Here is a 26352-nt window from a genome sequence, read left to right on the forward strand (position 1 = left end):
GGGATGTAACACCAATCCTGTGGATCCATGATAATCAAACCAGCTGATCAATAGGGAATCATTTGCGCTGCCCCACGTCTGCTTATTCTCCTGTATTTGTCAGCTTTAGAAGACTTGTTTGTGTTTGGTCAATCTCCTCCCACTGTCTGTCTAGTTATTCAAATGCCCAAGGTGGTGACCATACATTGCATAATCTGCTTGATCCTAACAGCTTTTTTTCCTCTGCAATGATTTCCAGTTCTTAGCCCGGTTTTTATAATGTGTTAGTTACCACGTCAGCTAATTTGCTCTAACATTACATCTTAAATCCTAGTCTAGACAAGGCCTGTGTGCGTGTACAGCACCAAATAGAACGGAGCCCTGAGGGTGGTTGAGGTCTCTAGAATCTACCCTAATACAGACAATAATAACTGCACCAGGGGCAAGGCAGTGAGGAATCAGCCCCAGTGCCTAAGAGTCATGTGAGACCTGAAGAGTTCCCAAGGGCCAATGGGTTTGTCTGGATTGTCTTCTTTCTGCTTGTCCAAGATGGGCCTGAAACACCAAGTTTGGATCCTGATCTGAATTTTTCCAAAGTCTGAGGAATTCTGGCATGAGGTCTGGATTCATTCCCATCTAGAGGTGGGTGAAATTTTTTGGCCAAAACTCTTTGTCGCCAAAAAAAGCACATTTGGGTCGACAGAAACATTTTATGAATTCACCAAATTGTTTCCATTGAAAAACAAAACAAAACAAAAACTCTGGAAACATCTAATTGTTTTGTAACAACATTTTCCAACCAGAACGTTTCAATTTTTTGATTCAAGACAAAACGTCATTTAGAAATTTCCTGCAGCTTCATTAATTTTTTTTTTTTTTAGTTTAAAATTGAAACATTTTGTTTTGGGTCAAACTCAACATTGCATCCAACTGAAAACAATTTTGTTTTTTTTTACTACTTTTTGATTCCCTGAAAATTTTGCTTTGGGTCAACCTGAAACTATTTTTAATTTTTTTTCCCTGGAACTGCAAACAACCTGAAAAAATATCACTCGTTCTCCCAGCTCTACTCCCACCTCATTCAAATGTTCAGAATGCAGATTCTTTGCTCCATATTTACTCTGGCTGTCCCTTTCCCAGCAGTAGCTCTTTGAAATAAGAACTGACGAATTGGCTCCTTTTGCTGTAGTTCATTGAAATGGCTGTACGGATAGCCTCTGCTGAAGATTTTATTTGTCACTTCTTGCAGCAGAATCCCAACACAGATCCCGTGGTCTCCTGCAGCAGTCGACATTTGGGCTGGCCTTTCCCCACCATGTGGGAGAACACCAGGCTCACAGAGTATGAGCTACCCCAAGCAAGGACCGTGCCCAGATCCCAGCACAGTGTTACTTCCCATGAGGACCCCTTGGTAATATCAGTAAGGGCAGAATTTGGCTCAGGATATTTCTGTTCATGATTCAGAGAAGGCTAAGAGGTGATTTGATCAGAGTCTATAAGTACCTAGCAAGAAGACTTCTGATGGCACAGGGGTCTATAAACTAGACTCTAATCTAAAACAAGATCCAATGGCTGGAGCTGAAGCTAGATAAATTCAGACTAGAAACAAAGTGCCCATTTTTAACAGTGAGAGCTTACTGAGCAAGACAGTAGATTCTTCACCCCTTGAAGTCAGTACATCAGGACTGGATGTCTTCGTAAATGATGCACTGTTGCTCAAAGAGGCAGAATGGGCTCCATGCAGGAGTCACGCTAGCCTGCATTAGAGGATCGTAATGGCCCCTTCTGGTCTTAGCATTGGACTCTATCGCTCACTAGGTGATTCCTGGGATTGCATTAATTTTCTGTCTGAGGCATCTCTGCTGGTGTGCAACTGACACTGTATTCTCAGAGATGCCGAGCCAGGCAGCATGCTAATGAGAGGCTTGCGGTGCCAGCATTACTGAAAGAGGACAGCGAGTGACTGGTGGCTGCTCAGCAATGGAAGCGTTTACTAGGAAAGGCTGGTGCAAGGGTCCTGGTGAGATATGGGGCAATGCTGGGGCCGGAACGCAGGAAGGGGTTAGTGCCCTGTGGCATGTATATGAGAGACCAGTGTGCGGGTGGTGGGTAGGAGAGGCTGGTAGAAGTGAGAAATATTCACAGGGCTGCAGTGAGCTGAGATGACAGTGCAAGAGGTTTCTCAGTCTGAAAGCAACATTTCAGATCTGTGGGCCACACCCAGAGATGGGCACTCTGGGCCCCTGTACCCCACCCCAATCACTATGAGACCATACAGCAGATCCTGCAGGAAAGCTAAAGGCTTTTCCCCTGGAGCACATGGTATAAGCAGAGGTCAGGCAGGCATGAGTCAGGGGGAGGAAAACGCTGGCCCCAAGGGAGCAGGAGTCCAAGGACGCATGGAAGGTCACTTACCAAAGCTGCTCACTGGCTCTGCAGAGCTCTGGTAACTGTCTGAACTTGCCTGTCTCCAGAGCCCCTGCAGAGGCTGATCTATCAGCTTGTTGTCTGGAGAGCTGTGGTTTCTAGCCAACGTCACTGCCCGTCATTCCAGCACTGATGAGCTCGTAGGCCAGGGATGCTGTTCCACAAGGATCTGACACCTTCTATTCTATTCCATTCCCATTCTGACACCACCCTCACCACCGTATTAGCTGAGCTCCTTCCCTAGCACATTATCCCCCATTGGGAACCCCCTAGCGCTTTCCCCCGGGACGCAAACAGGGCTCTCCTCTAGCGCAGCCCCAGGAATACTCTGCCCGCCCTCAGGGACTATGTACCACCAGCAGGTGTTACCTGTTGTCTGGGCCACCTTGACCAGCCCCCGTCGGAAGATGTTCTTCAGCCTCGGCATCATGTTGAAATTCTTAGCTCCCCCGGTCACAGAGATGAGCAGGTTGGGCAAGTCGAGGCCCCAGTGCTGAGTCATCAGCTGGTAGATGACACATGGAGGGGTGTCCACCGAGACGCGCACATACTGAGGGTGGTGGGGGGTGCAAAACACAGGGAAGGGACGGAATAAAACCCACTGCACCTACCCAGAGAGCAAAGCCAGCCAGGAACTCATCCTAGCCAACACAGCAAGAATCAAACTCCTTTCCTCTAGGCAATCAAGGCCAGGCAGCTCCCTTCTCTCCCCACCCCAGTTCCTCACCTTCCTGTAAAGGACAAGGGCTGCGTGAGAGGAACATCTCCCTCCACTGCCCCATGCATCACCTCAGGGCCAGTCCAGGCTGGCAGCTGAATCTGTCACTGCACAGCACCCCCGAGGTGACAGATTCCCCCCTCCAAGGAGAGGCTGAGATGACAGAGTGACGGATGCTGCTGCTGTTCTAGTGCCAGGCCCTGGGGAGTGTGAGGTTGACTCAGAGCTGGATGCTGTACCTCTTCCTTCCGACCTCCATGGCATTCAGACCCCGAGGGGTCTAAGGCAGGAGGAGCGGAGGAGGTCGCACACTGAATCTTGGCCCACCAAATGGCTTCAGAGGAGACCTTAGATTTGCTCGTCCTGGCCCTGGGCCTCCTTCCCTCTCCCCAGACCTGCTCCGGCGGTTGGCAGGGTGAAGGAGGTGACCCCACCTGCCCCCTCCCTTTCTCTGCTGGGACCAGGGCTGCCTTTGGAGCCTCTCCTCATCTACCATCAAAAGCAGGCAAATACGCCCATTCCATCAGCTGCAAGTGCCGAGCAGCAAGGTTTCAGTATGGGATCCCTGTCCCCTAGACACTAGGGACTGACCCACCTTTCCCACCTTTGGTCCCAGACCTACAAAGCTGATATCACCAAATGCGTCCGTCGGCATTTCTTGGATGTGCTTCTTGGGGTCCCATTCTTTCCCCAGGAAAACAGATGGCTTTGTAGCCTCTTCCAGGTGCTGTTCCCTGGGGTAACCACACTCACACATGACCCTCCTGCAAGAAAACAGAATCAGCAACTCCCTGAACTCAAAAGGGGAGTCTCTGGCAGTTACAGGCAGATGAGTGGATATTCGGAAAAACTTTTTCATTAGGAGGGTGGTGAAACACTGGAATGCGTTACCTAGGGAGGTGGTGGAATCTCCTTCCTTAGAAGTTTTTAAGGTCAGGCTTGACAAAGCCCTGGCTGGGATGATTTAGTTGGGGATTGGTCCTGCTTTGAGCAGGGGGTTGGACTAGATGACGTCCTGAGGGTCCCTTCCGACCCTGATATTCTATGATTCTATGAGTCTGTTGAGTCTATGAGTATGAGACTGGAAGCAGTGGCAATGGCTTACTTTGAAAATTCCCGACACCAGCCACTAGGGAGCTTATATCTCCTGCCCAGCTTGCCCATCAGCTATTGGCTATGGAGGAGAAATCACTGTGAGGAAGAGATCATTGTGCATGGTAGAACGCAGCAAAAATCAGCATTTCCATTCTGCAGGACATTCCGATATCTGGACATTGTTTTTACCCCAAATTAAGCCAAAATATATTTTAAAAATTGTGGAACAAAAAGTTCTGGAAAATATTGATTCAGAAATGGAAAATCATTTTGTTCTGAGTCAGTTCAATGTTAAGTTACACATCCCAGTAGTGCCTTGCATTGTCTCTTGGGAGGTGTAGTTCTGGGTGCTTCATGTCCTAATGCCCCCAATGGCAAGTCTCCATGGCAAGACTACATCTCCTGTGATGCACTATAGTCAGCTCCCATGATGCACCACACAGGTCAGTCTGAAGGGACACCACATGCTGCACCATGGGACATGTAGTCCAGCCCTGGAGCTCAGCCCATGGGGGAGAATCACCTGGAACTACAACTCCCATGAGGCAATGCACCACCAAAGGGAAAAACAATCCAATGGTGAATGGACCCAAAATGAAATAGTTCATGAAATATTTTTCCATTGGAATATTGAAAAATTTAGGCAAAATAGAAATTTTCACATAGAAAATTTTAACTTTGCAGAAACTGCATTTTCCATCAACAAGTCGTTTTGATTGAAAATTCCCAACCAGCTGTAGGGCAGAGAGCTTTGCACCACTGACCTGTTAAGTGTGGTAGAAGCTCACTAATCTGCACCAGTGTCCAGGAGACCTGATGCACACTGCTCAGTGCTGTGAACTAGTCAGTAGGTGAACAAGCAATCAGGAGCCACATCAAGGCACCTGCATTGCAGAAGGAACCCAGTTCTCTTGGTCTGGCAAGCGTGTTTCCTATTATTATAGATGACAGTACTTCATAACACTGTAACAAGCCAAGACTTGTGGCTAAGCATTGGACCGATTCCCTGTGTGAGCTCAGGCCTCAATTCTGTGGATCTCAGCTCTCCAACTACTAAAAGAGGATAACGGTTCTTCCAGCGTCTGTCTATTGGTTTGTCAGCTCTTTGGGGAAGGAACTGTCTCCTACTGTGTGCAGTGCCTAGCACAGTGGACCCTTGATCTCAGTGGGGACTCTAAATGCTGCAATAGTAATACATTACTGTAGTATATTTTCCTGAAGTAAATGCAACCTCACTACAGTCATCAGCAACGTGCAGTGACAATACTGGAGATTTTATGAGGATTACCCATGTTTGCAACTTTGCCTGGGAGAGTAGTTGCCCAGATTTTGAGCCTGACATTACATTAGAGCTGATCAACAATTTTGTTGGATTTTTGACTAAAATAATGTTTTTGTGAAAGCATCTACCTTCTGCAAAAAAATTCAGTTTTCTGTTCAAAAACAGAACACCCAAAAAACTGAAATGTTTTGTCTAAAACCCCAAATATTTCCATCTGGAAATACTGCTGCAGAGCCTCATGGAAATTGTAGTTCAGTTTCTTTATATCTCCATTCACTTCTATGGGCGGAGCTCCCCAGCTGGACTACACCTCCCATGATGCACCGTCACCAGGGACTCTCATGCTGCACCACCTTCCCTCTCCAAGAGAGGAGACTGTGGTGCATCATGGGAAATATCCAAGCAGACAGCTCAGCCTATAAATAATAATAAGAATTCCTATAATGCTTAGCTGTTTATACAGTGCTTGCCATCAGAAGATCTCAAAGCACTTTTCAAAGGGTGGTAACTGTCATAAGTATAAGTATACATTGTCAGTATAAAGAAAAGGAGCGAGGGTGGCCACTCACGCATTCCCAGAAAATGTGGTACTTCTGGGAATGGCATGGACCCACCCCCACTGGCATGACCCTGCGCTCATGGTAAGTGTAAGGTCACACCACTTGGAGGACACCATTTGGAAGAGCATGCCACTCCACCCCCACCAGTGTGACCTTGCACCCAGCTGAATGGCCTGCCTGATGGGAGCATGTGGCACCAGAACTACAACTCCCATGAGGTATCATGGCTGCATTTACAAATCAAAATATATCCATTTTCAAATTTCCACCAAAAAAATCCAAATTTTCTGTAGAAAATATAAACAAAAGCTACATTTTTTTGTTTTTGTTTCCATCAAAGTTTTCCACAGGAATAAGAACAACATTTTTCAACCAGCTGTGCTTAGCACTGTGGAATCAGCTGAAGAAACACAACATTTCTTCTCCAGGAAATCTTTTCCTGTATTCTCTTTGTGCGGCTCCCAGACCATCACTGCACTCCTCTCCTCGTAACAGAAATGGGCTTAACACTGGATGTTGATTCTACTTTCCTGCAATGTGGGTGGAAAGCAAGAAGCAGACGGAAGGGGGAAAACATCCATGCATTTGGCTTACCCAGTATCTGACATTTGGGAACTTTCAACAAAGTACACACACTCCTTCTTCCTGATGTTTTCAGAAATCCACGAGCTGAGATTCTCCTATGGTGGGGGAGAGAATAAGGGGAACAGTAGGCCTAAATGGTTTCAGACAAAGACCAGATTACATAGGTTCCTACAACTGATCCACAGAAAAAGGGGCACATCACAGATGCAGCGTGCAAGGGCTCTCAGCCAGTACATAGAGAAACAAAAGTCACAACTGCAAGAAACCCAAGGGGAATTTGACACTTTCAGTTAGACAGCTAGCAGAGTGAGGACTCTGCCAGTACACTGTGTACCAGAGAGATAGACGTGTGCCCAAAGCTGAGGATGACAAGACATGAAGGAGCAGCAAGGGCTGAGTCTAACAGCTTATTCACACTTTGAATTTGTTGCAGGTTAACTTGAGTTATTTCATGTTAAATTGGTGGGGGCTTTGTCTGGTCACACAGGAAGAAAGGAGTTGTGGCTCCTTTAAGGAATCCCCCCTCCTTAGGGTTGGAAGGTGGGCAGAGGGAAGGGGGCATCACCTGAGCAGGGGGTTGGCCAGAGGGGCTCAGGTGCGCCACTGGCCCCTGCAGACAAGGATTAAGGTATGTGAATGCCCTGCCCTCTCTCACTCCAGCTCTGGGACTGGGGGTGATGCTGTTAGTGGGTTTGTTTTCACCTTGTGTGAATGGGATCGTCAGAACGGTTCTCTTCCATGTGTCCACTTCTCCCAGGGCACTTTGTCTGTCTCCCTGGCTATTGGAGAAAAGCATGTAATGACCCTAACTACTACCTTCTCCAAATGATACTCTGTTCCTGGACTGAGAGCCCCTTTCAGCCTACTCCCACCAACCCACCCCTGGGCTCGGAGCATCTCCTGGTTATGCCCCTGACTCTTACACATGGTCAGTGTATTTGCTGGCCTCCCCCTAACCTTGGCATTGTCTAAACTTGCCTTTTCATTATTGCCAGTGGCAAAGTGAGCCTTCCTCTTGCTCTTACAGAAGCCACTATTGCTGCGTCTGAGGTTGGGAACCATTCTGAGGTCGCAGATCTTGGGATGCACAACGTAGCTGTCTCCCTCATCAGGGCAGACTCCATTCAGCTCTGGGGGTAGCATTCTGGCTTGCCTGCCACTCCCAGCTACGGGGCAGGTCTCTCGTCACCCTCAGCACAGCCTCTCGAGTTTGTTACGCCGAGAAGTCCTGAAATGCAATGAAACAGAAAATAGTAAACATGCATCAGAAACACAAGGAAACTCTAGCTGGTGCTTGCTGGTAGGAGAACACCCCTCACCATGAATCCTCTCCCTCCAATCCCAGCATGCTTTGGGGTTTGTTTCAGATGTGAGCTAGACCAGTTATGCTATGAGCTAGACAGCACAGACTTCTAAATTAATCTGCTGTTTTCCTACAACAGGCCCCGAATGAATGATCACAGAATCGTAGAAATGTAAGGCTGGACAGGACCTCGAGCCGTCATCTAGCCCATCCACCTGCACGGAGGCAGGACCAAGTAAACCTAGACCATCCCTGAGAGGTGTTTGTCCAACCTGTTCTTTAAAACCTCCAATGAGGGGGATTCCACAACCTCTTTCAGCAACTTGGTCCAGTGTTTAACTATTCTTATAATTAGAAAGTTCTTCCTAATATCTAACCTAAATCTCCCTTGCTGCAAATTAAACCAATTAAATGATGAAATAGGGAAGATTTTAACTAAAAAAGCAAAACTAAACAGTAACATACACTGCATCTATATTTATGTGTTCATATTAATATGTATGCCTAGTTGTGGGCTCATATCTATATCACCGACAGCTGAGTTGTTAATTTTTTATCTATAACCCATGGCATATGACCCAGAGACACAACCACAGACCATTCTCCAAATCAGCCTCTCATTAATAACCATAGACACCGCCATCTTCTTTGTTACCCTCCATACACAGAGCAGAGATTCAACTCCTCACTCAGCTCAACACATCACATCTCCCACACACAGCCCAGAAATGATACCTTGCCCACCCGAAGCCATTATTCCACCAAATGGGAAAATACCCAATCTATCCGATCCACCCTCTCTCTATAGATTAGAAATCCCATGTGTCTTCCCTATTCACCCTGCTGGGGTGACTCAAGGACCTTCCGGCTACACACCAGCTATCCACCTTCATCCAGGTTGCTCTGTGCATACAGACCAAACCCTCAGCTACCCCCTGCACCACACCCGGCTAGTATGTTACTTGTCCTGTCTTTAGAATGTCAGGCAGCCAGAGTGCATGCTCTCTCCTTTCAAAGGGTGTAGCACCCTCCAAGCTCACCCTCACTCCCAGATCCCCGGGGTGAGGTCTAGGCACACTGCCTGTGGGAGCCCTGCTGGCCTGACAGACTCTACCTGTAGCTGCGGTCTAAAGCCACAACTGCGCCCTCAGTGTCAGGAGGCTAAATTTCATTTATGTCTGCGGAGCACTTTAAGATCTTCAGCTGGAACGTGCTATAAAAAGGCAACATGTTATGATTATTATTTATTCATATACCTGCAGAACGATCAGCCTCCACCACATCACAGTCTGGCTGGGTCATGAGCAAATAAGCCAGTTTTCCAGCAATGGGATAGGATTAAATGTTATAGTCTTGATGTACAGTTGTTTCCTTGGAAGTGCTAATTTTTTTGTCTCCCCCATTAAGGTCCCTGAGATGCTATGGCTAATTCAGTAGGTTGCACAGTATGAGACCAATACCCCAGTATGGCACTAGCTGGTGTAACTGTGCTGCAAATGCCACATTTCACATAAAATATTTTTGTAAAAATAAGTTCCTGTCCTCTTTTGCTCATTGCGATCCTCTCTGGCACTTTCCATAGATTTCAGACCAGAAGGGACCACTGTGATCATCTAGTCTGCCCTCCTGTGTAACACAAGCCATAGGACAGCCCTGAATTAACTCCTGTTTGAACTAGAGTGGATCTTCTAGAAAAACAACCAGCCATCCAATCTTGATTTTAAAATGGCCAGTGATGGAGAATCTACCACAGCTGTGGGGAAATTGTGCTAATGGTTACTTACCTTCACGGTTACAAATGCACATCTTATTTCTAGCCTGAATTTACCTAGCTTCCAGCCCTTGGATCTTGTTACACCTTTGTCTGCTAGACTCAAGAGCTTCCAATTTCTGTTCCTCATGGAGGCACTTGAAAAGTTGCCCCACAACCTTCTCTTGGTTAAGCTAAACATATTGAGTTCCTTAAGTCTATGTAAAGCCCAGTGGGTCTTAAACCTAGCCCTGCAGAGCTGCTAGGCAGCAAACAGCACCATGCTACCACCAAGCAACAGCTGTAACCAGCTCCAGTTCCAGCTCCACTACCTACAACCAGCTGTAGACACAGCCCCTAGGAAGTCCCGCCTCAAGGGACAGACAGGCAGCAACCTCATGGCTCCTGATTGGCTCCCTGCCATATATAAACCCCAGGGGTACTCCAGGAAGTCTCCAGGCAACAGTGTGGATCTCTAATAGCTACTATTACTGGGCTTGGGCTTGATTTGGACCTTGCCTCCTGACCTTTGGTATTGACCCTAGCCTGGAACCTGACTACAGACTCCTCTGCTGCTCTCAGTCTCAGGTTTGACCCAGCTCTGACCTTTGGTCCTGACTACCCTGGATAGGATCCTGACAGCCTATCACTATAAGGCAGGTTTTTTAATCCTTTAATCATTCTCGTGGTTCTTCATTGAACCCTCTCCAACTTATCAACATCCTTCTTGAATTGTGGGCACCAGAACTGGACATGTCCTGGTAATAGTTGCACCAGTGCCAAATGCAGAAGTAAAATAACTTCTCTACTCCCACTCGAGATTCCCCTGTTCATGAAGGGTTGCATAAGCCCTTTCGGTCAGAGAGTTGCACTGGGAGCTTGGGTTCAGCAGACTATATACCATGACTGCCTAGTCTTTCTCAGACTCACTGCTTCCCAGGATAGTCCCTCATCCTGCATGTCCTCCATTCTTTGGACCTAGATGTATGGCTTTGTATCTGATCGTACTAAAATGCTTGTTCGCTTGTGCCTAGGTTGCTCTGTACCAGGGACCTGCCCTCTCTATTTACCACTCCCCCACTCTTTGTGTAGGAGTAGCTACCTTATTAACCTCAGAATCCTGATCACACTGCATTCTGCCTATTGTACTTACACTCCCCATGCATTTTCAAACTGCACCTTGTATCCTAAAGTGGTGCATAGTCTTGCTATAAACAGTTGTACAGGTGCAGTATTCCACCCCAGAGGTAGCTGCAATTCATCCCGGGAGAAGTGTGTCCTCTGTGGTTATGTGTCTGATGATCTCAAAGGAAACAGGCTGGACATCGAGAGGCAAAGACCGCTAATCCTTGATGGTATTATACCTTGATAGTAGCAACTCCTACAACTAAGCTTGCCCAGCATGGCTAATTATAACCCCAGGCTGAATTGCTTTGCCAGTTGTTCAGGCTGCAATTGTCTATGTTTGCTCTCTGCCTCAGGCTGAATGCTCTTTTGGAAGAGTTCAGTCATTTCTGTCACAGCTGGGAATAGAATCCAAGTCTCCACTATCTTACCCCCAGTTCTCAGCTGCTTAGCCCCACACTTCTCAGGCGGAAAAAGGAAGGGAAAGGGAACTACTCTATGTACTTAGCTATGTGCCTGTGAAATGGGGCTACTCCTGCATAGGTTGCCCATGGTTTCTATAGCCCAGATTTTAAAAGGTATTTAGGATCTAGGCACATATGTCTTGCATCCCCCTTTAGTGGCTGGTCTACAGAAGAGCTCACACCCTTCTGCCACTGGCAGCTATGGAGTTAGCCCTTTGCTCAAATGGTGGAGGGCTGTGCTATGGGGGCGAAGACCATGGACTGATGGCCCTGTTGATGCCTGGTTGGTTATCTCACTGTTGAAATTGATAGATTGTGTATCTTTCTTTTAAAATAACTTGGGAAATTACATACAATAAACTAGATCTACATTCTTTTAATCAGCTTGCAAAGTCAAGCACCGAAAAGTTAGGAAACACCAAAATGAAGACAAACCCATGCAACCTTACTTCAGCTCTCTCATGTATTATGATGTTGTCTTTAATTTAATGATCACACACTGTATCTTCCCCCCCACAGAACCACTGCCTCATTCAGTGCACAGGCTGGATGGTGCTCCCTGAATGCATTGGAGTTAAACAGGAAATGAAGCTACTGTTGGTAGAATCCCTAGCTTTTTCACTGCAAAAGTTGGAAAGTGTGTCAGGAATGAGGCAGAAAACTACAGGAGGAACAAGAATGGGCATGTGGTTAAGGCAGCTGACTGCAACCAAGGAGACCTAGGTTCTGGCCTTTGCTCTCCTACATGCAGGTGTTGGCTAGATCATCACACCAAATGTTTCCACAGGTGGCCTCCAGTTCTGTACTTCTCATTTTCTGTGAGTCTAACTTGAGATACCTCATTTAAGGGCTGAACATCCACACGTGGAACTGAAGTCAACAGGTTGTGTGGGTGCTCGGCCCCCATGAAAAATTTCAAAACCATTGAAATAATTTAGCAACTTACATCCCACTTTCAAAAGTGACTTAGGGGCATGCAGGAGCTGAAATCCCATTGACCTGCAGGGAGACGTGGGCTTCTTCGGCCCAAAGCCTCAAAGGCTTTTAGGTATCTAACTCCCATTGCTCCCATGGATGTCAATGGGAGCTAGGTACCTAAGTGCCTTTGAGCATCTTAGCCCTGTGTGCCTAGCATTCATTGCTGTCCTTTGGCATACGCAGACAACGCGGCTGCGTAGGGCACCTGAAAATTTGGGGCACCACTGGGTGTTAGAGTCCACCCTCCTGGCTCTTCCTATCCCTGTTCTTGTGGCACCTTAGAGACTAACCAGTTTATTTGAGCATGAGCTTTCGTGAGCTACAGCTCACTTCATCGGATGCATAGCATATCCTATGCTATGCATCCGATGAAGTGAGCTGTAGCTCACGAAAGCTCATGCTCAAATAAACTGGTTAGTCTCTAAGGTGCCACAAGTACTCCTTTTCTTTTTTCTTTTTACGAATACAGACTAACACGGCTGTTACTCTGAAACCTATCCCTGTTCTGACACTTCCTGCAGACTCCCACAGCTGGCTGCTGCAGCCTGGTGAGTCTTCCTCGGGAGGGGATTGAATAGTTAAAAGTGAAAAAGCTTCTAGCCTGCCAAACCTATTAGCACAACATTGAAACTGTTAGAGCCATTCAAGTGGTAATGATTCCATTTAACAGTCATTTGCCAAGCCCCAGGTATTATACTGTCAGTTTCTGAATTTACTGACAAAAACATTGTGCATTACTGTAATATTTACTCAGAACATGTTAGTCTACAGGACCTTAGTTTAAAATTTGCTTTAAAAATATTTCATTAGTGAGTTGAAGATTATAAAATCACATCTCTAAAAAATCCTTGCATAGATTTTTAGATGCACAATCATCTTTAGCCTTAAATGCTTGGATCTTCAGACATAGTTTTTTAAATAAATCCTTCAAAAGACCACCCTTATCTAAAATACACATTTTAATTACTATAGTTAAAAAAAAAACAAAACAAAAAAACCTTGCTTCCAAAGTCTCCCTGTCCTTTCTGCCCATCCCTTTCTCCCTTCACACACACACAACCCCCTCATCCCCACCCCAAAGAGAGCCCTTAAAGGGAAAACACCCCTTTCCCTCCGGATAGCTGGACAAAGAGTTTCCCTTTCTTTACTTCTGACTATCTGATGAACTAGTTTTAAGAGAACTCTCCAGCAAAATCAGTACCTTAGTAAAATATAAAATCCTTTGTTGTGCCTAAAATCTTTGGAAACATATTTTTTTTAAAGTTGGTGAAATGTCATTGTCTGTTATGGAGATAACAAATTTAATTGTCTATTGTTCAACATATCTATTGTTATGGAGATCACACAAAGTAAGTTAGTGTTCCCTTTTTCTAAAAGCAATGAACTTGTTATGAACACACTAAACCTCTGTGACTGATTAATTTAAAATAATGTCTTTGTTTCACTGAGTTAAATATGTAGTAATCTGGAATGATTGATCTGGAATCATGTCTCCCCCTACCCGTCTCTTTTCCAAGCTGAAAAGTCCCAGTCTTATTAATCTCTCTCTTCATAGCGGTATGGAATGGCTTTCATATGAGGAGAGATTGATAAGACTGAGACTTTTCAGCTTGGAAAAGAGACGGCTAAGGGGAGATCATTTGAGGTCTATAAAATCGTGACTGCTGTAGAGAAAGTAGACAAGTGTTGTTTACTACTTCTCATAACACAAGAACTAGGGGTCACCAAATGAAATTAATAGGCAGCAGGTTTAAAACAAATAAAAGGAAGTATTTCTTCACACAGCGCACAGTCAACCTGAGGAACTCCTTGCCAGAGGATGTTGTGAAGGCCAAGACTATAACAGGGTTCAAAAAAGAACTAGATAAATTCATGGAGGGTAGGTCCATCAATGGCTATTAGCCAGGGTGGGCAGGGATGGTGTCCTTAGCCTCTGTTTGCCAGAAGCTGGGAATGAGCGACAGGGGATGGATCACTTGATGATTACCTGTTCTGTTCATTCCCTCTGGGGCACCTGGCACTGGCCACTGTCAGAAGACAGGATACTGGGCCAGATGGACCTTTGGTCTGACCCAGTAGGGTCATTCTTATGTTCTTATTACTTTTATGAAGGCTTAAGAGTACATTTAAAATATAAAATCAGCTTAGAAATACCAATTAAGAAAATGTAAATCAGAGAAGAGCTGCATCAGGTATTCCATAATATTTAATGACAGGTTTCAGAGTAGCAGCCATGTTAGTCTGTATTCGCAAAAAGAAAAGGAGGACTTGTGGCACCTTAGAGACTAACCAATTTATCTGAGCATAAGCTTTCGTGATGATGCATCCGATAATATTTAATGTTGTATTGAGCAAGACAGCTGACTTGCCCTTACTACGAAGTTTTTGCAAATAAATGTCTGACAAACTTCAGGGCAGCTCAAAAAACCTGTGACTGACTTTTTTTTTTTTTTATTCCCAAGCTTAGAGCTTTTAATTAGGTACCTTCTGCATGTCCATTCTGCGGTGAGGGAGCGCGTACGGGGGTGTCTGTGGGGAACTGTGACTCTCCGCTGCTGTGAGGTGGGCCAGGCGTCTCGCTATCCTTTGCTGCCTCATCCCTTCCCCCTCGCCCCCCTGCTGGGCTGCCATCGGGCATAGGGGCACCAGTGTAATAATACTGCGTAGGGCCCCATAAATCCTAAGGACAGCCCTGCTAGCGTTCTTTAGAAAATGGAACAAAGGCTCCTAAATCATTTAGCTGCATATTATCTCCATGTGTCCAAGGGGGCTGCCAAGATCAAAAGCTGGAAAAAATGTACACTACCTTTTGGGGACCTCACTGATTGGTGTCTCAAGCTGGGCCCCCATGGGTAAAATTTTCAAAAACTGCTATCTCACAGGGGAGTCATAAAGACAAAATCACTAATATCTGGGAATGAGGCACTCATGATGAGCAAGTGCCTCATAGTGATGAGCAAGCCCAGAGTCTGATAATTCTGTATTTAGTGGCTATTTGGGATGGTTTGCAGTAAATAAGGCCTCGGGGGGGTTACACACTGAATGATGAGTGGAGAGAGAGAAATACTGAGACGCTTCCACGTTCCCAGAGTTCTTGACTATTGGTGGAGCATGGGCACCCCAGGCAGCGAGTTATATGGGCCTGGGGTGCCCATGCTCCACCAATATTCAAGAACTGGGGCCTGGCTCCACCAATGTTTGGGCTTATATTTTCAGAGCTGTCCTGTCCATGGGATGGACCGGGGCAATTGCCCCAGGCCCCACGCTTTGGCAGGCCCTGCGCTTCAGGGAGACATGGGGTCCAGGGTGGCCTGGGGGGTTAGCGAGGGGCCTGACATTGGCAGCCGTGAGCGACCCGGCCCCAGCTTGCTCTGCTCTGCTCTGCTCCACCCCACACCTCCTCTTCCCACTCTGCCCCCACTCCACCCCTTCCTCCAAGCCCCCGCCCCTGCTCTGCCCCCTCCCTGCCCCCATTCCACCCCAAGCCACGGTCCCCACCTGCCTCTTTCCAGCTTCCCCACGAGCGTCACCAGGAGCCAGCAGGGCAGAGCAGAGAGGGCTGGGGGGGTGTCACTCGCTGCTGCTGGCGCCAGGCCCCCTGCTAACCCCTCCAGGCTGCCCTGGATCCCGTGTCCCCCTGAAGCACAGGGCCCTCCAAAGTGCAGGACTGGGGGGCGGTTGCCCTGGTCTGTCCTATGGATGGGATGGCTCTGCTTGGACCCATTCTGGGCACCACCAAAAATTATACAAACCTGGTGCCCATGTAGCCACCCTCTGCATGGAATGAGGCAGGGACTTTTTAGGGGGGAAAAAACAGTATCTTGGCTAAAGAGGGCCTTGGCCTACATCAAAGAAATCCTCAACATGCACTAGAGATGGCTGAACAAAATCACAGTTATTTAATATTGTATTTTGCTCAATACCTCCATCAAACAGTAGAAGGCAATCCCATCTCACCCTCTCTGGTATCTGCTTGTACAGAGACCAGGATAAAACTCAGGCCTGTGGTACACCCTAAACTAGCCAGCAGTGCCTAGCACGCACAGCGCTCGCTGACGGGCGTTCACACAGGGCCCTCCAATGGGCACTGCATACACAGGAGCCTACTAAGAGAAAGCACAGGCACAAAGGATTCCACAAGGGACGCACATGCACATCTTCCAAGGCGGACATGCACACAGCCTATCTTACAGGGAGCACATGCACACAGGAGCTCTCACGTGTCACATGCATACATGCGCATGGCGTGGTGAGGACCCCAAAGTGGTTTTGAATGGATTAAAGGGTTCTTGCAGCCCTGCCCTACAGAATAGTTGCAGGTAGCCTGATTCCTGAGCAATTTTGGACAGCCCTCAGGGGCATTTCTGTCAGATTCTGTCCTTCTGCAGGGCACTGGGTGCAACTGACATTGTCTGGGACAGCCATTCCCAGGCTTTGCAGCTTCCAGGCCCTGACTGAAGTTCCTGAAAATCTGCTAAGACCCGACACAGAAACTGTACATTCCAAACAATGTACCTGCCTGCACCTGCTGTGCAGCCTCTTCCTGCATCTCCTGCTCAGACGTTCGGTGCCAGACATGGGGAATGTCCCTTCGACTCCCCCTCCAGGCAGGTCAGTTGACTAGTTGAGACCCAGGTGATGAGAGAAGAATCAGCTGAGGCATCTCTGAACTGACTGACTGCAGTTAGGAGGAGGAGACGGGGCTGCTGTTGGCAGCCTTCCAGCAAATCAGACTGCAGAAGCAGTCCCTAGACCTGCTAGGGAGCTTTAGGCATAAGGACAATCCAGAGTTTGCTAGACCTTGGTGAGTCACACACCCTTTGTAAACTGCAGAGGAACCCTTTCCATTCCACAGCCTGTCAAGGCACTTTCTTTCTCCTGAGTAGCTTCATCTTAACAATGCAAATGATAGTCCAAAATCTGAACCACTCTTCACAACTCTTAATCAGTGGCTGCTTTGTTATGTATGAGGGTCCCATTTGCAAGAATACTTGCTGAAAAGAATAGCATATCCACGGCTTAGATGGAGACTTGGGTCCATTTATTTCCAAGCCTGGCAAGTCCTGAGTAGATAACAAATCTCACTATACTTAGCATTATATGCAGTAAACACTCTAAACCTTAAATTACTGTTCATGGCAATAAAGTCACATTTCACATACATTCTCTCTCCTATTATGCAGTTGAGGTGCAGGAGGGGATTCCAGTCTGGGGGGTGGGGCCGAGGGATGTAGAGTGCGGGAGGGGGCTGCAGGTTGAGGCAGGGGATTGGGGTGCAGGAGAGGGTACGGGCTCTGGGCTGGGGGTGAGGGCTCTGGGGTGGGGCCGGGGATGAGGGGTTTGGAGTGCAGGAGGGGGCTCCAGGCTGGGGGGGGTGGGGACGAGGGGTTCAGGGTGTGGGAGGGGGCTCTGGGCTGGGGTTTGGGGTGAAGAGGGGTGAGGGCTCTGGGCTAGGGTTGTGGGCTCTGGGGTGAGGCTGAGGATGAGGGGTTTGGGGTGTAGGAGGGGGGGTCCAGGTTTGGGGGGCCTTAGGGCTGGAGCAGGGGGTTGGGGCTCATGGTTGGGGCACAGGCTTACCTTGGGTGGCTCCCAGTTGGCAGTGCTTCCGGTCTAAGGCAGGCTACCTGGCTGACCTGGCACAGCACTGTGCCCCAGAAGCATCTGGCAGGTCCGGCTCCTAGTTGGGGGGGCAAGGAGGTTCCGCACGCTGCTCTCGCCCACAGGCACCACCCCCCACCAGCTCCCATGGGAGTGCAGAGCCAGTGCATGGGGCAGGGGCAGCACGCGGAGCCCCGTGACCCCCCACCTTGGAGCCGGACCTGCTGGCGACTTCTGGGGTGCAGCGTGGTGCCAGGCCAGGTAGGGACTAGCCTGCCTTAGACCTGCAGCACCGCCACCTGGACTTTTAATGGCCCAGTCAGCAGTACTGACCGGAGCCGCCAGGGTCCCTTTTCGACCGGGCTTTTCAGTTGAAAACCGGACACCTGGCAACCCTAGCAAAGGTGGCTGGTGAAAGATCATGTGTCCCTACAGAACAGAGCTGGGAAGAGAAACATCTCATTACAGAAAGAAAAGGAGTACTTGTGACACCTTAGAGACTAACCAATTTATTTGAACATAAGCTTTCGTGAGCTACAGCTCACTTCATCGGATGCATACTGTGGAAACTGCAGAAGACATTATATACACAGAGACATAATGACATTATATACACAGAGACAGAGATATAATAGCTCAAATAAATCGGTTAGTCTCTAAGGTGCCACAAGTACTCCTTTTCTTTTTGCGAATACAGACTAACACGGCTGCTACTCTGAAACATCTCATTACAGAGCGATCGTTTACCTTTCTGTTGGGGATAAGCCCTCAGTGGAGGATCAGGCCCTCTGCACCTCTGTACCATGGATGCAATAGCACTTCTCTCCCGCGCCGGGGGGGGGGTTAGGGGGGGAAGAGGGAGGGAGCACATTAACACATGGGCAGTGGGTAGATCCTGGGGCTGGGCCAGTGCATGTTCTACAGCAGGGAGTGGAGCCCCCCTAACGCAAAGAGACCTACAGCTTAGAGCCTGCTGTCCCTTCTTCCCCACCCTCCGGGCTTGTCTACACTGGCAAGTTTTGTCACCAAAAACAGCCTTTTGGCAACAAAACAGCAAGAGTGTACACACTACAATGTGACTTTTGTCACGAAAAACGCCCAGTTTTGAGAACAAAAAACTTCCACCCCTATGAGAGACTTTTGTCTTTTCCCCTCCCTTGATTGTGGGCAAAGAGCCAGTATAGACACTGCTGATTGTTTTGTGGACAGCACTGGCTTCTGCCAGTATCCCACAATGCCTGCCCTGATTGCTCTGCTCAGTGATCTCTGCTGCCCTGCAGGCATGCGCCCCTCCCCTTCCAAAGCTCCCCGGAAGTATCTGTGAACAACTCCGGGAAGTATTGGGGAACAAACAAAGAGCAAATCATTGGAATGCTCCTGTTCTGCCCTGCACTAGGAACACAGCAGCTCCCCAGCAGGGAGAGCTTACAGAGCTACTCATGATGTTGCTCTCGGCAGCTGAGGGGGCTGTGGGAGAACTCGGAGAGAATCCCAAGATGTCGGGGGGGAGGGCTAGCTCAGTGGTTTGAGCTTTGGCCTGATAAACCCAGGGTTGTGAGTTCAATCCTTGAGGGGGCCACTTAGGGATATGGGGCAAAAATTGGGGATTGGTCCTGCTTTGAGCAGGGGGTTGGACTAGATGACCTCCTGAGGTCCCTTCCAACCCTGATATTCTATGATTCTTTGTGCAGCAATCAGCTCTTCCTTCCCACAACACTGCACTGTGGGATACATACCCACTGTGTATTGCTCAGCCTGTCGATGATGGTGTCCCCAATGTGGACGTCATCTGTCAATAGAGGGAGCAAGTGTGAACACCCTTTGGCAATTTTTGTTTTGTCGCCTTTTGGGTGTCGACATAAGTTTTGTCAACAAAACTTGGTAGTGTAGACAAGTCCTCCCATGCACAGTGTAGCAGCCCAACCTGTTCCTTTCTCACCCCTCCCCTCCCTAAACGCCCCCAGTACTCCCATGTGTGATGCTGACAAACAAGGGGCCAGCTCTTGCCAAGGCTTTAGGCCTCAGCTGAGCACTGAGAAATTCATTGCTGGAAACCGGACCAGCTCACCTCTGCAGTATGGCTAAGATGGGTATTGGACTTATAACAATGGGTTTCGCCTTTACAAAATGCTTCTAAATTGCTGCAAGCATTAATCTCACTTATAATATCTTTATAGTTAAGTTTTTGCTTTGCAACTGTAACAAATGTTTGGTCTGGAACCATGAACCTGTCAGGAGGGATTGTCTGCTCCTCATCAGGACAGTTATCAAAACTAAATGGGCCATCGTGGGACATCACAATACAAAGACTTTGTTAATTGCCCCTTCACACCCAGGAAGAGGCTGTGTGCAAACGGGCTCGACCCATCAGCTTGAATTCTGAAAGAAAGATATAAAAATAGTTGACAGGAAAATTGTTCATCTCTTTTGCTGTTCAGACTCTCAGGGCTAGAGCTAGAAAACAGAAAGCAGAGATTTTCATGGTCAACCTAGGTTAGCCCTAAAAGACATTTGGTGCTGCTGACCGATAAGGCTTCATGTCCTGCGAGGGCTACTATGAACACAACTTTGTCCTCCAAACCATCATCGAAACGGCCAGAAGGGCATGGAGGCAGTGCACGGTAGCATGGCTCGACCTGGCTAACGCCTTTGGGTCCATGCCCCACCACCACATCTTTGCCGTGCTCCAAGAGTTTGGGATGCCAGAGAACTTCCTCTGTGTGATCTGAGAGGTGTACGAGGGATGCAGCACCACCATTCGCTCGGTCGAAGGGGAGACCGCCGAGATCCCGATCTGGAGCGGAGTTAAGCAGGGCTGTCCTCTCAGCCCCATCATCTTTAACCTCACCATGGAGCCGTTGCTGCGAGCGATCTCCAATGGCGCAGATGGCTTCAACCTCCACGGTGAGAGGGTGAGCGTCCTGGCTTACGCGGATGACCTGGTCCTGACTGCGGATGACCCAGAGAACCTCCAACGTATGCTAGATGCCACCAGTCAAGCTGCCGATTGGATGGGGCTCCGCTTCAATGCACAGAAGTGCGCATCTCTCCACATCGATGGCAGCAAAAGGGACTCGGTGCAGACGACAGGGTTCCAGATCCAGGGCGAGCCCATCATCCCCCTGGCAGAGGGGCAGGCGTACCGGCACCTCGGCACGCCGATGGGTTTCCATGTCCGGCAGACACCCGAGGACACCATCCAGGAGATCTTGCAGGATGCCGCCAAGATCAACGCCTCCCTGCAAGCACCGTGGCAGAAGATAAATGCCTTGAACACCTTCCTGATCCCCCGCATCTCGTTCGTTCTAAGGGGATCCGCCGTGGTGAAGGTACCCCTCAACAAGGCAGACAAGATCATCTGGCAGCTCCTCTGTCACCTTTGTAACCTCAGACATGGATTTCCTTCAGCCTGTCAGCGAGGCTGTACACATGGGCGCGGGGCAGACACTGTGCTGGTCTCGCTGGCCCGATTTTCTCCCACAAAGCATCCATGCTGGTTTTTTTTTTAGATTCATCAGCTGCATCCAACACAGTTAACACAGAGTTTTGTTGGCAGGAGTTCAGTCATCATTAGCAGGGGACACTGAACTACTCATAAGTGTGTCCAATCCTTCGTAGCAAAGGGGAGTTTGAAGCAGTTGCTCTCCTACCCTGGGGCCCTCTTGGGGAATCCTGCAGAGATCTCTGCCTTCACTTCCTATTTCATGGGAATCTATGGCTTTGAGAGCTAGTGCCGAGTCGCAGGCTGCAGGGTACTCAGCATCGTGACATCCTGCTCATGTCAGACCCAGCCGGTGCTGGGGCAGTAATTAGCCAGGGACGGTACAAAGCTGGGGCATTGGTGCAAGCGAGTGGTTTATGGCCCTCACTCTAGAGGAATGGGGGGATGTGTGGATTGTGGGAAAGAGTTGTTGAGGCAGGGTCATACCTGCATCTGTGACCCCAGAACTCGTTTCCCTTGGCCCATCATAGCCCACTCGATAGCTACCCTTCCTGGCAGGTTTCAGAGTCCGCCTCCTTTCAGGGGCATTTGGGGCAGAGCAGGGTTAGGGCTTGGGGTGCCAGAGTGTGGTTCAGACGTATCAAATGTACTGCCTCCCTCCCTATCCCACGATACTGCAACCCATGGCAGTGTGCCAGGACAGGGAGCAGCAGGGCAAGGAGATCAGCTAGATCAGCACGGAGGTGGTTCTTAGGCAGTGGATCCCAGCAGTTCCTTAGGACAGCTGCTCCCCTCCTCTGGCGGGGGGTATTGACAGCCTCCACCAGCAATGGATTGTTTTGTCCCTGGGTGAGGTTTCTCACCTGTCGCCCTAGCATGGACTTGGCCACAAGGCCTTGGCCCAAACCTGGAGGTTCCCTTGGAAGTTAGAGCCACCTTTGCCTCTACGCTGGCCCTGGCATCATGGCCCCTCCCCAGCCTGCCCATTCCTCCTCCTGACCAGAGAGAGCAGAGACATAATGCAGAGCAATTCATCTTGGACACCTGCAAACTCCAAAACACAGCTACTCACCACAAGGGAGAAAGCTGAGCCAGTACTGCCAAAGGAGTCCAATGGATGGCAGTGGACAACAAAATGGCCATGTGTTGGCAATACAGTATGTACCGCCAATAGTTAAGAGCTGTGTCTGTGGAGAAGCGTCACATCATAGAGCAGGGGAGTAATAGTTCTTCTATGAGGAATCTTTCCACTGAGTCCAATAAACATTGGCTCCGGCTGTAAACGCTTCTGGTGCAATTGCATTGGGAATATTCGGTTCCTTTCTTAGCTCTCATGAAGCATAAGAACTGAGAGTTTATTGTTATCATGGTTCTATGCATCTCTCTGGCCGATCTGGTGAAGGCCTTACTCACAACCTGACGGCATTTCTCTATCTGGGCGTCAGTCTGTTGCCGGCACCCAGTGCCGAGAGGCTGAACAACAGCTTGAGTTGGTTCGTTACCCGGTGTGCTACACCCAATAATCACAACGGGGTGGAGAAGCAGAAAAGTTTATTTGAAGCTTCAAATAGCTACAGGGAGATTTGAATCTCAAATCCTGTACACAGAGCCGGAAGTTACACAGGCTTTTATACATCCTTTTTCCCAGCATACTTATCCAATAGCAAGCTGCCCCAAGTATCCATATAGCCAGCCCAGCTAGTTCCCTGGTTCTCTGTATCATTTGTTAAACTATACATAAAGCTGCTTTATTCAGCATTGTTCTTCCATATCTGCCCTGTTTGGCCTTGTTTAGTTTCAGGCAGTCTGACTCTGCAGCATATTGTTGCAGATTCTCAGCAGAACTGCTGCGAGTGCCTCCAGGCAGGGGGGCCAAGGACACTTGGGCCTAGTGCGCAGAGCTGCTGTGAGTGCCTCCAGGGGGGAGGGGGGGGCCAAGGACACCTGGGCCTAGTGTGAGGGGGCTTCATCGACACTCGTGGTCTTCCATCCCCTCGAGTTACCTAGTGGCCGTGCCCCAGTATCCCCAACAAGTCTATAATGTGGTAACTTTGGAACACCACATCCAATCAATGCCAAAATTTCAGAGAATGTTCTAGGCATAACTGGGCAGAATCCAACTGATCTCGGGGGAAATCAGAAAAACAAAAGGGGGGGAAATGGGGCCCCTGCCATCTGATTAGCATAGCCACAGCTACAAACACCTCTGCAATTGTCTATAGATAAACTAATGGCACCAATTGACACCTTCCAGCATAACAATATTCCAAATAGAATTTCATCCTCCCAGTAGCATTTATTACATTAATACTCTGAATGATTTATCACCCAGGTGGGGGAGCAAAGGGGGAATGCACACAGCCCCTGGCCTAGGCAGGGAGGGAGAATGAAGGACCTCAGTGTGGGCGGGAGAGGAGGAAACGAAGAGACACACAGACTAGGATTGCTAGGTGTCCAGTTTTTGACCAGAAAGTCCAGTCAAACAGGAACCTGTACAGATGTACTGACCGGACACCAAAAGTCTGGTTACTGTTGTGTGTGTGTGGGGGGGGAGAAGATGTGGGTCATCAACCTGCACCAGCCCCTGCTCAGCCGGGACCACCTCCTACCTGCATCTCATGGGCAGGGAGGCTACATGTCAGTGGCTGCAGTTCCCATCCCAGCCCCAGAGCAGAGGGAGGCCAGCTGGTGGTGGGAGAGAGGTGGAGAGGAGGCAGCAACAAAGAAGGAGGAGAGGGGAGAGCAGCAAGTGTCAGGGGAGGGGTGGAGAGGAGCGAGCTGGGGGCAGGGCCTCAGGGGAAGAGGCTGGGAAGGGGGAGGTTCCAGCACTCCTGCTGCAGTGTCCAGTTTTCAGAAATTAGAAAGTTGGCAACCCTAGACCCCCAGGCAAGAGGAAGGTTGGGGGGAGTTGTGGGGCGGGGATACAAGGAGCCCTGGTATATGCAATGGGCTCAGCTACACAAGCTATGAAATGTGAGACCCCTGACTTAATAAAACAATAATATCAATAATAATCATTACCAGAAAGAAACTGGAATTCAAAACCTAGTAAGGCTAATAGCAAGGAGCACAAACTCTGGCAGGTGAAGTATTAAAGTGAAATAAGGAAGAATAAGAAATAACAATAAGAAAGAATTTAAGAAGCAACTTGCTAAAGATGCAAAAACTAACTGTAAGAATTTTTTAAGTACATCAGAAGCAGGAAGCCTGCCAGACAGACAGTGGGGGCACTAGACAACAAAGGTGCTAAAGGAGCACTCACGGAAGGGAAGGGAAGGCCATTGCTGAGAAACTAATTTAATTATTTGCATCAGTCTTCACTGCAGAGGATGTGGGGGAGGTCCCCACATCAAAGCTATTCTCTTCCGGTGACAAATCCCAAGTATTCTCCTACATTGATGTGCCAATAGAGGAGGTTTTAGAACAAATTGATAAATTAAACAGTAATAAGTCACCAGGACCAGATGATATTCACCTAAGAGTTCTGAAGGAATTCAGATATGAAATTGCAAAACTACTACGTGTTGTATGTAAGCTATTACTGAAACTATACTCTGTACCAGATGACTGGAGGATAGCTAATGTAACACCGATTTTTAAAAAGGGCTCTAGATATGATCCTGGCAATTATAGACCGATGACCCTAAATTCAGTACCTGGCAAATCGGTTGAAATTATAGAAAAGAACAGAATGATCAGACACATAGATGAACCTATTGCTGGGGAAGCATCAGCACAGCTTTTATAAAAGGAAGTCATGCCTCACCAGTCTATTCAATTTCTTTCAGGGGGTCAACAAGCATGTGGACAAGGGTGCTTCAGACGATATAGAGTGGTTGAATTCTCATGGATCAGTAATGGATTAAAATATAGGAAACAAAGAGTAGGAATAAACAGTTAGTTTTCACAATGGAGAGAGGTAAACAATGGGGTCCTCCAAAAATCTGAACTGGGACCTGTGCTGTTCATTAAAGACCTGGAAAAGCAGGTGAACAGCGAAGTGACAAAGTCTGCAGATGATACAAAATTATTCAAGATAGTTAAATCCAAAGCTGACCGTGAAGAGTTACAAAGAGATCTCACAAAATAATACATACAAAATGATGGGGTTTAAATTAGCTGTTACCACTCAAGGAAGAGATCTTGGAGTCACCATGAATAGTTCTCTGAAAACTTCAGCTCAATGCGCAGCGGCAGTCAAAAAAGCTAACGGAATGTTAGGAACCATTAGGAAAGTGATAGATAATAAGACAGAAAATATCATAATGCCACTATATAAATCCATGACACGCCCACATCTGGAATACTTCATACGGGTCTAATTGCCCCATCTCAAAAAGGATATAGTGGAACCCTGAAAAGGTTCAGAGAAGGGCAACAAACATGATCAAGGGTATGGAATGGCTTCCATACAAGGAGAGACTAAAAAGATTAGGGCTGTTGAGCTTAGAAAAGACATGATTAAGAGGGATATGCTAAAGATCTGTAAAATCATGCATGGTGTAGAAAAAAGTGTTATTTACCTTTTCCCACAATACAAGAACCAGGGGTCACCCAATGAAATTAATAGGCAGCAGGTTTAATAAAAACAAAAGGAAATATTTTTCATACAATGCAACAATTAACCTTTGCAACTTGTTGCCAGCGGATGTTGTGATGGCCAAAAGTATAACTGGGTTCAAAAAAGAATTAGATAAGTTCATGGTGGATATCAACGGCTGTCAGCTAAGATGGTCAAGGGATGAAACCCCATGCTCTGGGTGTCCCTGAACTTCGAAATGCCAGAAGCTGGGACTGGATGGCGGGGATGGATCACTCAATAATTGCCCTATTCTGTTTATTCTCTCTGAAGCATTGGCACTGGCCATTGTCAGAAGACAAGATACTGGGCTAGATGGACCATAGGTCTGACCCAGTGTGGCTGTTCTTATTCCTGTGTCAATAAACTAATTCAAAGGAAGCCTAGGGAGACGTGTGAGGACACATATAAGTTCAGAGTAGAGTGAGAGGAGAGCACTGTGCTATGTTCACAGCACACACACAGAG

At 48.0% G+C, this 26352-nt stretch overlaps 1 protein-coding gene across 1 annotated transcript in view; it reads right to left on the reverse strand.

The window, feature by feature from the left end:
* The window catches only part of TRPM2 (transient receptor potential cation channel subfamily M member 2), a 56974-nt gene extending 40022 nt beyond the window's left edge, over positions 1-16952 (reverse strand). The window contains exons 1-5 of the mRNA XM_074964138.1: positions 16782-16952; positions 7625-7874; positions 6656-6741; positions 3720-3888; positions 2776-2956 (exon numbers count right to left, since the gene is read on the reverse strand). Of these exons, the coding sequence (XP_074820239.1) occupies positions 2776-2956; positions 3720-3888; positions 6656-6741; positions 7625-7789 (601 nt within the window). The 5' untranslated portion in view covers positions 7790-7874; positions 16782-16952. The remainder of the gene's footprint in view (positions 1-2775; positions 2957-3719; positions 3889-6655; positions 6742-7624; positions 7875-16781) is intronic.
* Positions 16953-26352: the final 9400 nt, after the last annotated feature.

This window comes from Natator depressus, chromosome 9 (genome assembly GCF_965152275.1).
Source record: "Natator depressus isolate rNatDep1 chromosome 9, rNatDep2.hap1, whole genome shotgun sequence".
Lineage (NCBI taxonomy): Eukaryota > Metazoa > Chordata > Testudines > Cheloniidae > Natator > Natator depressus.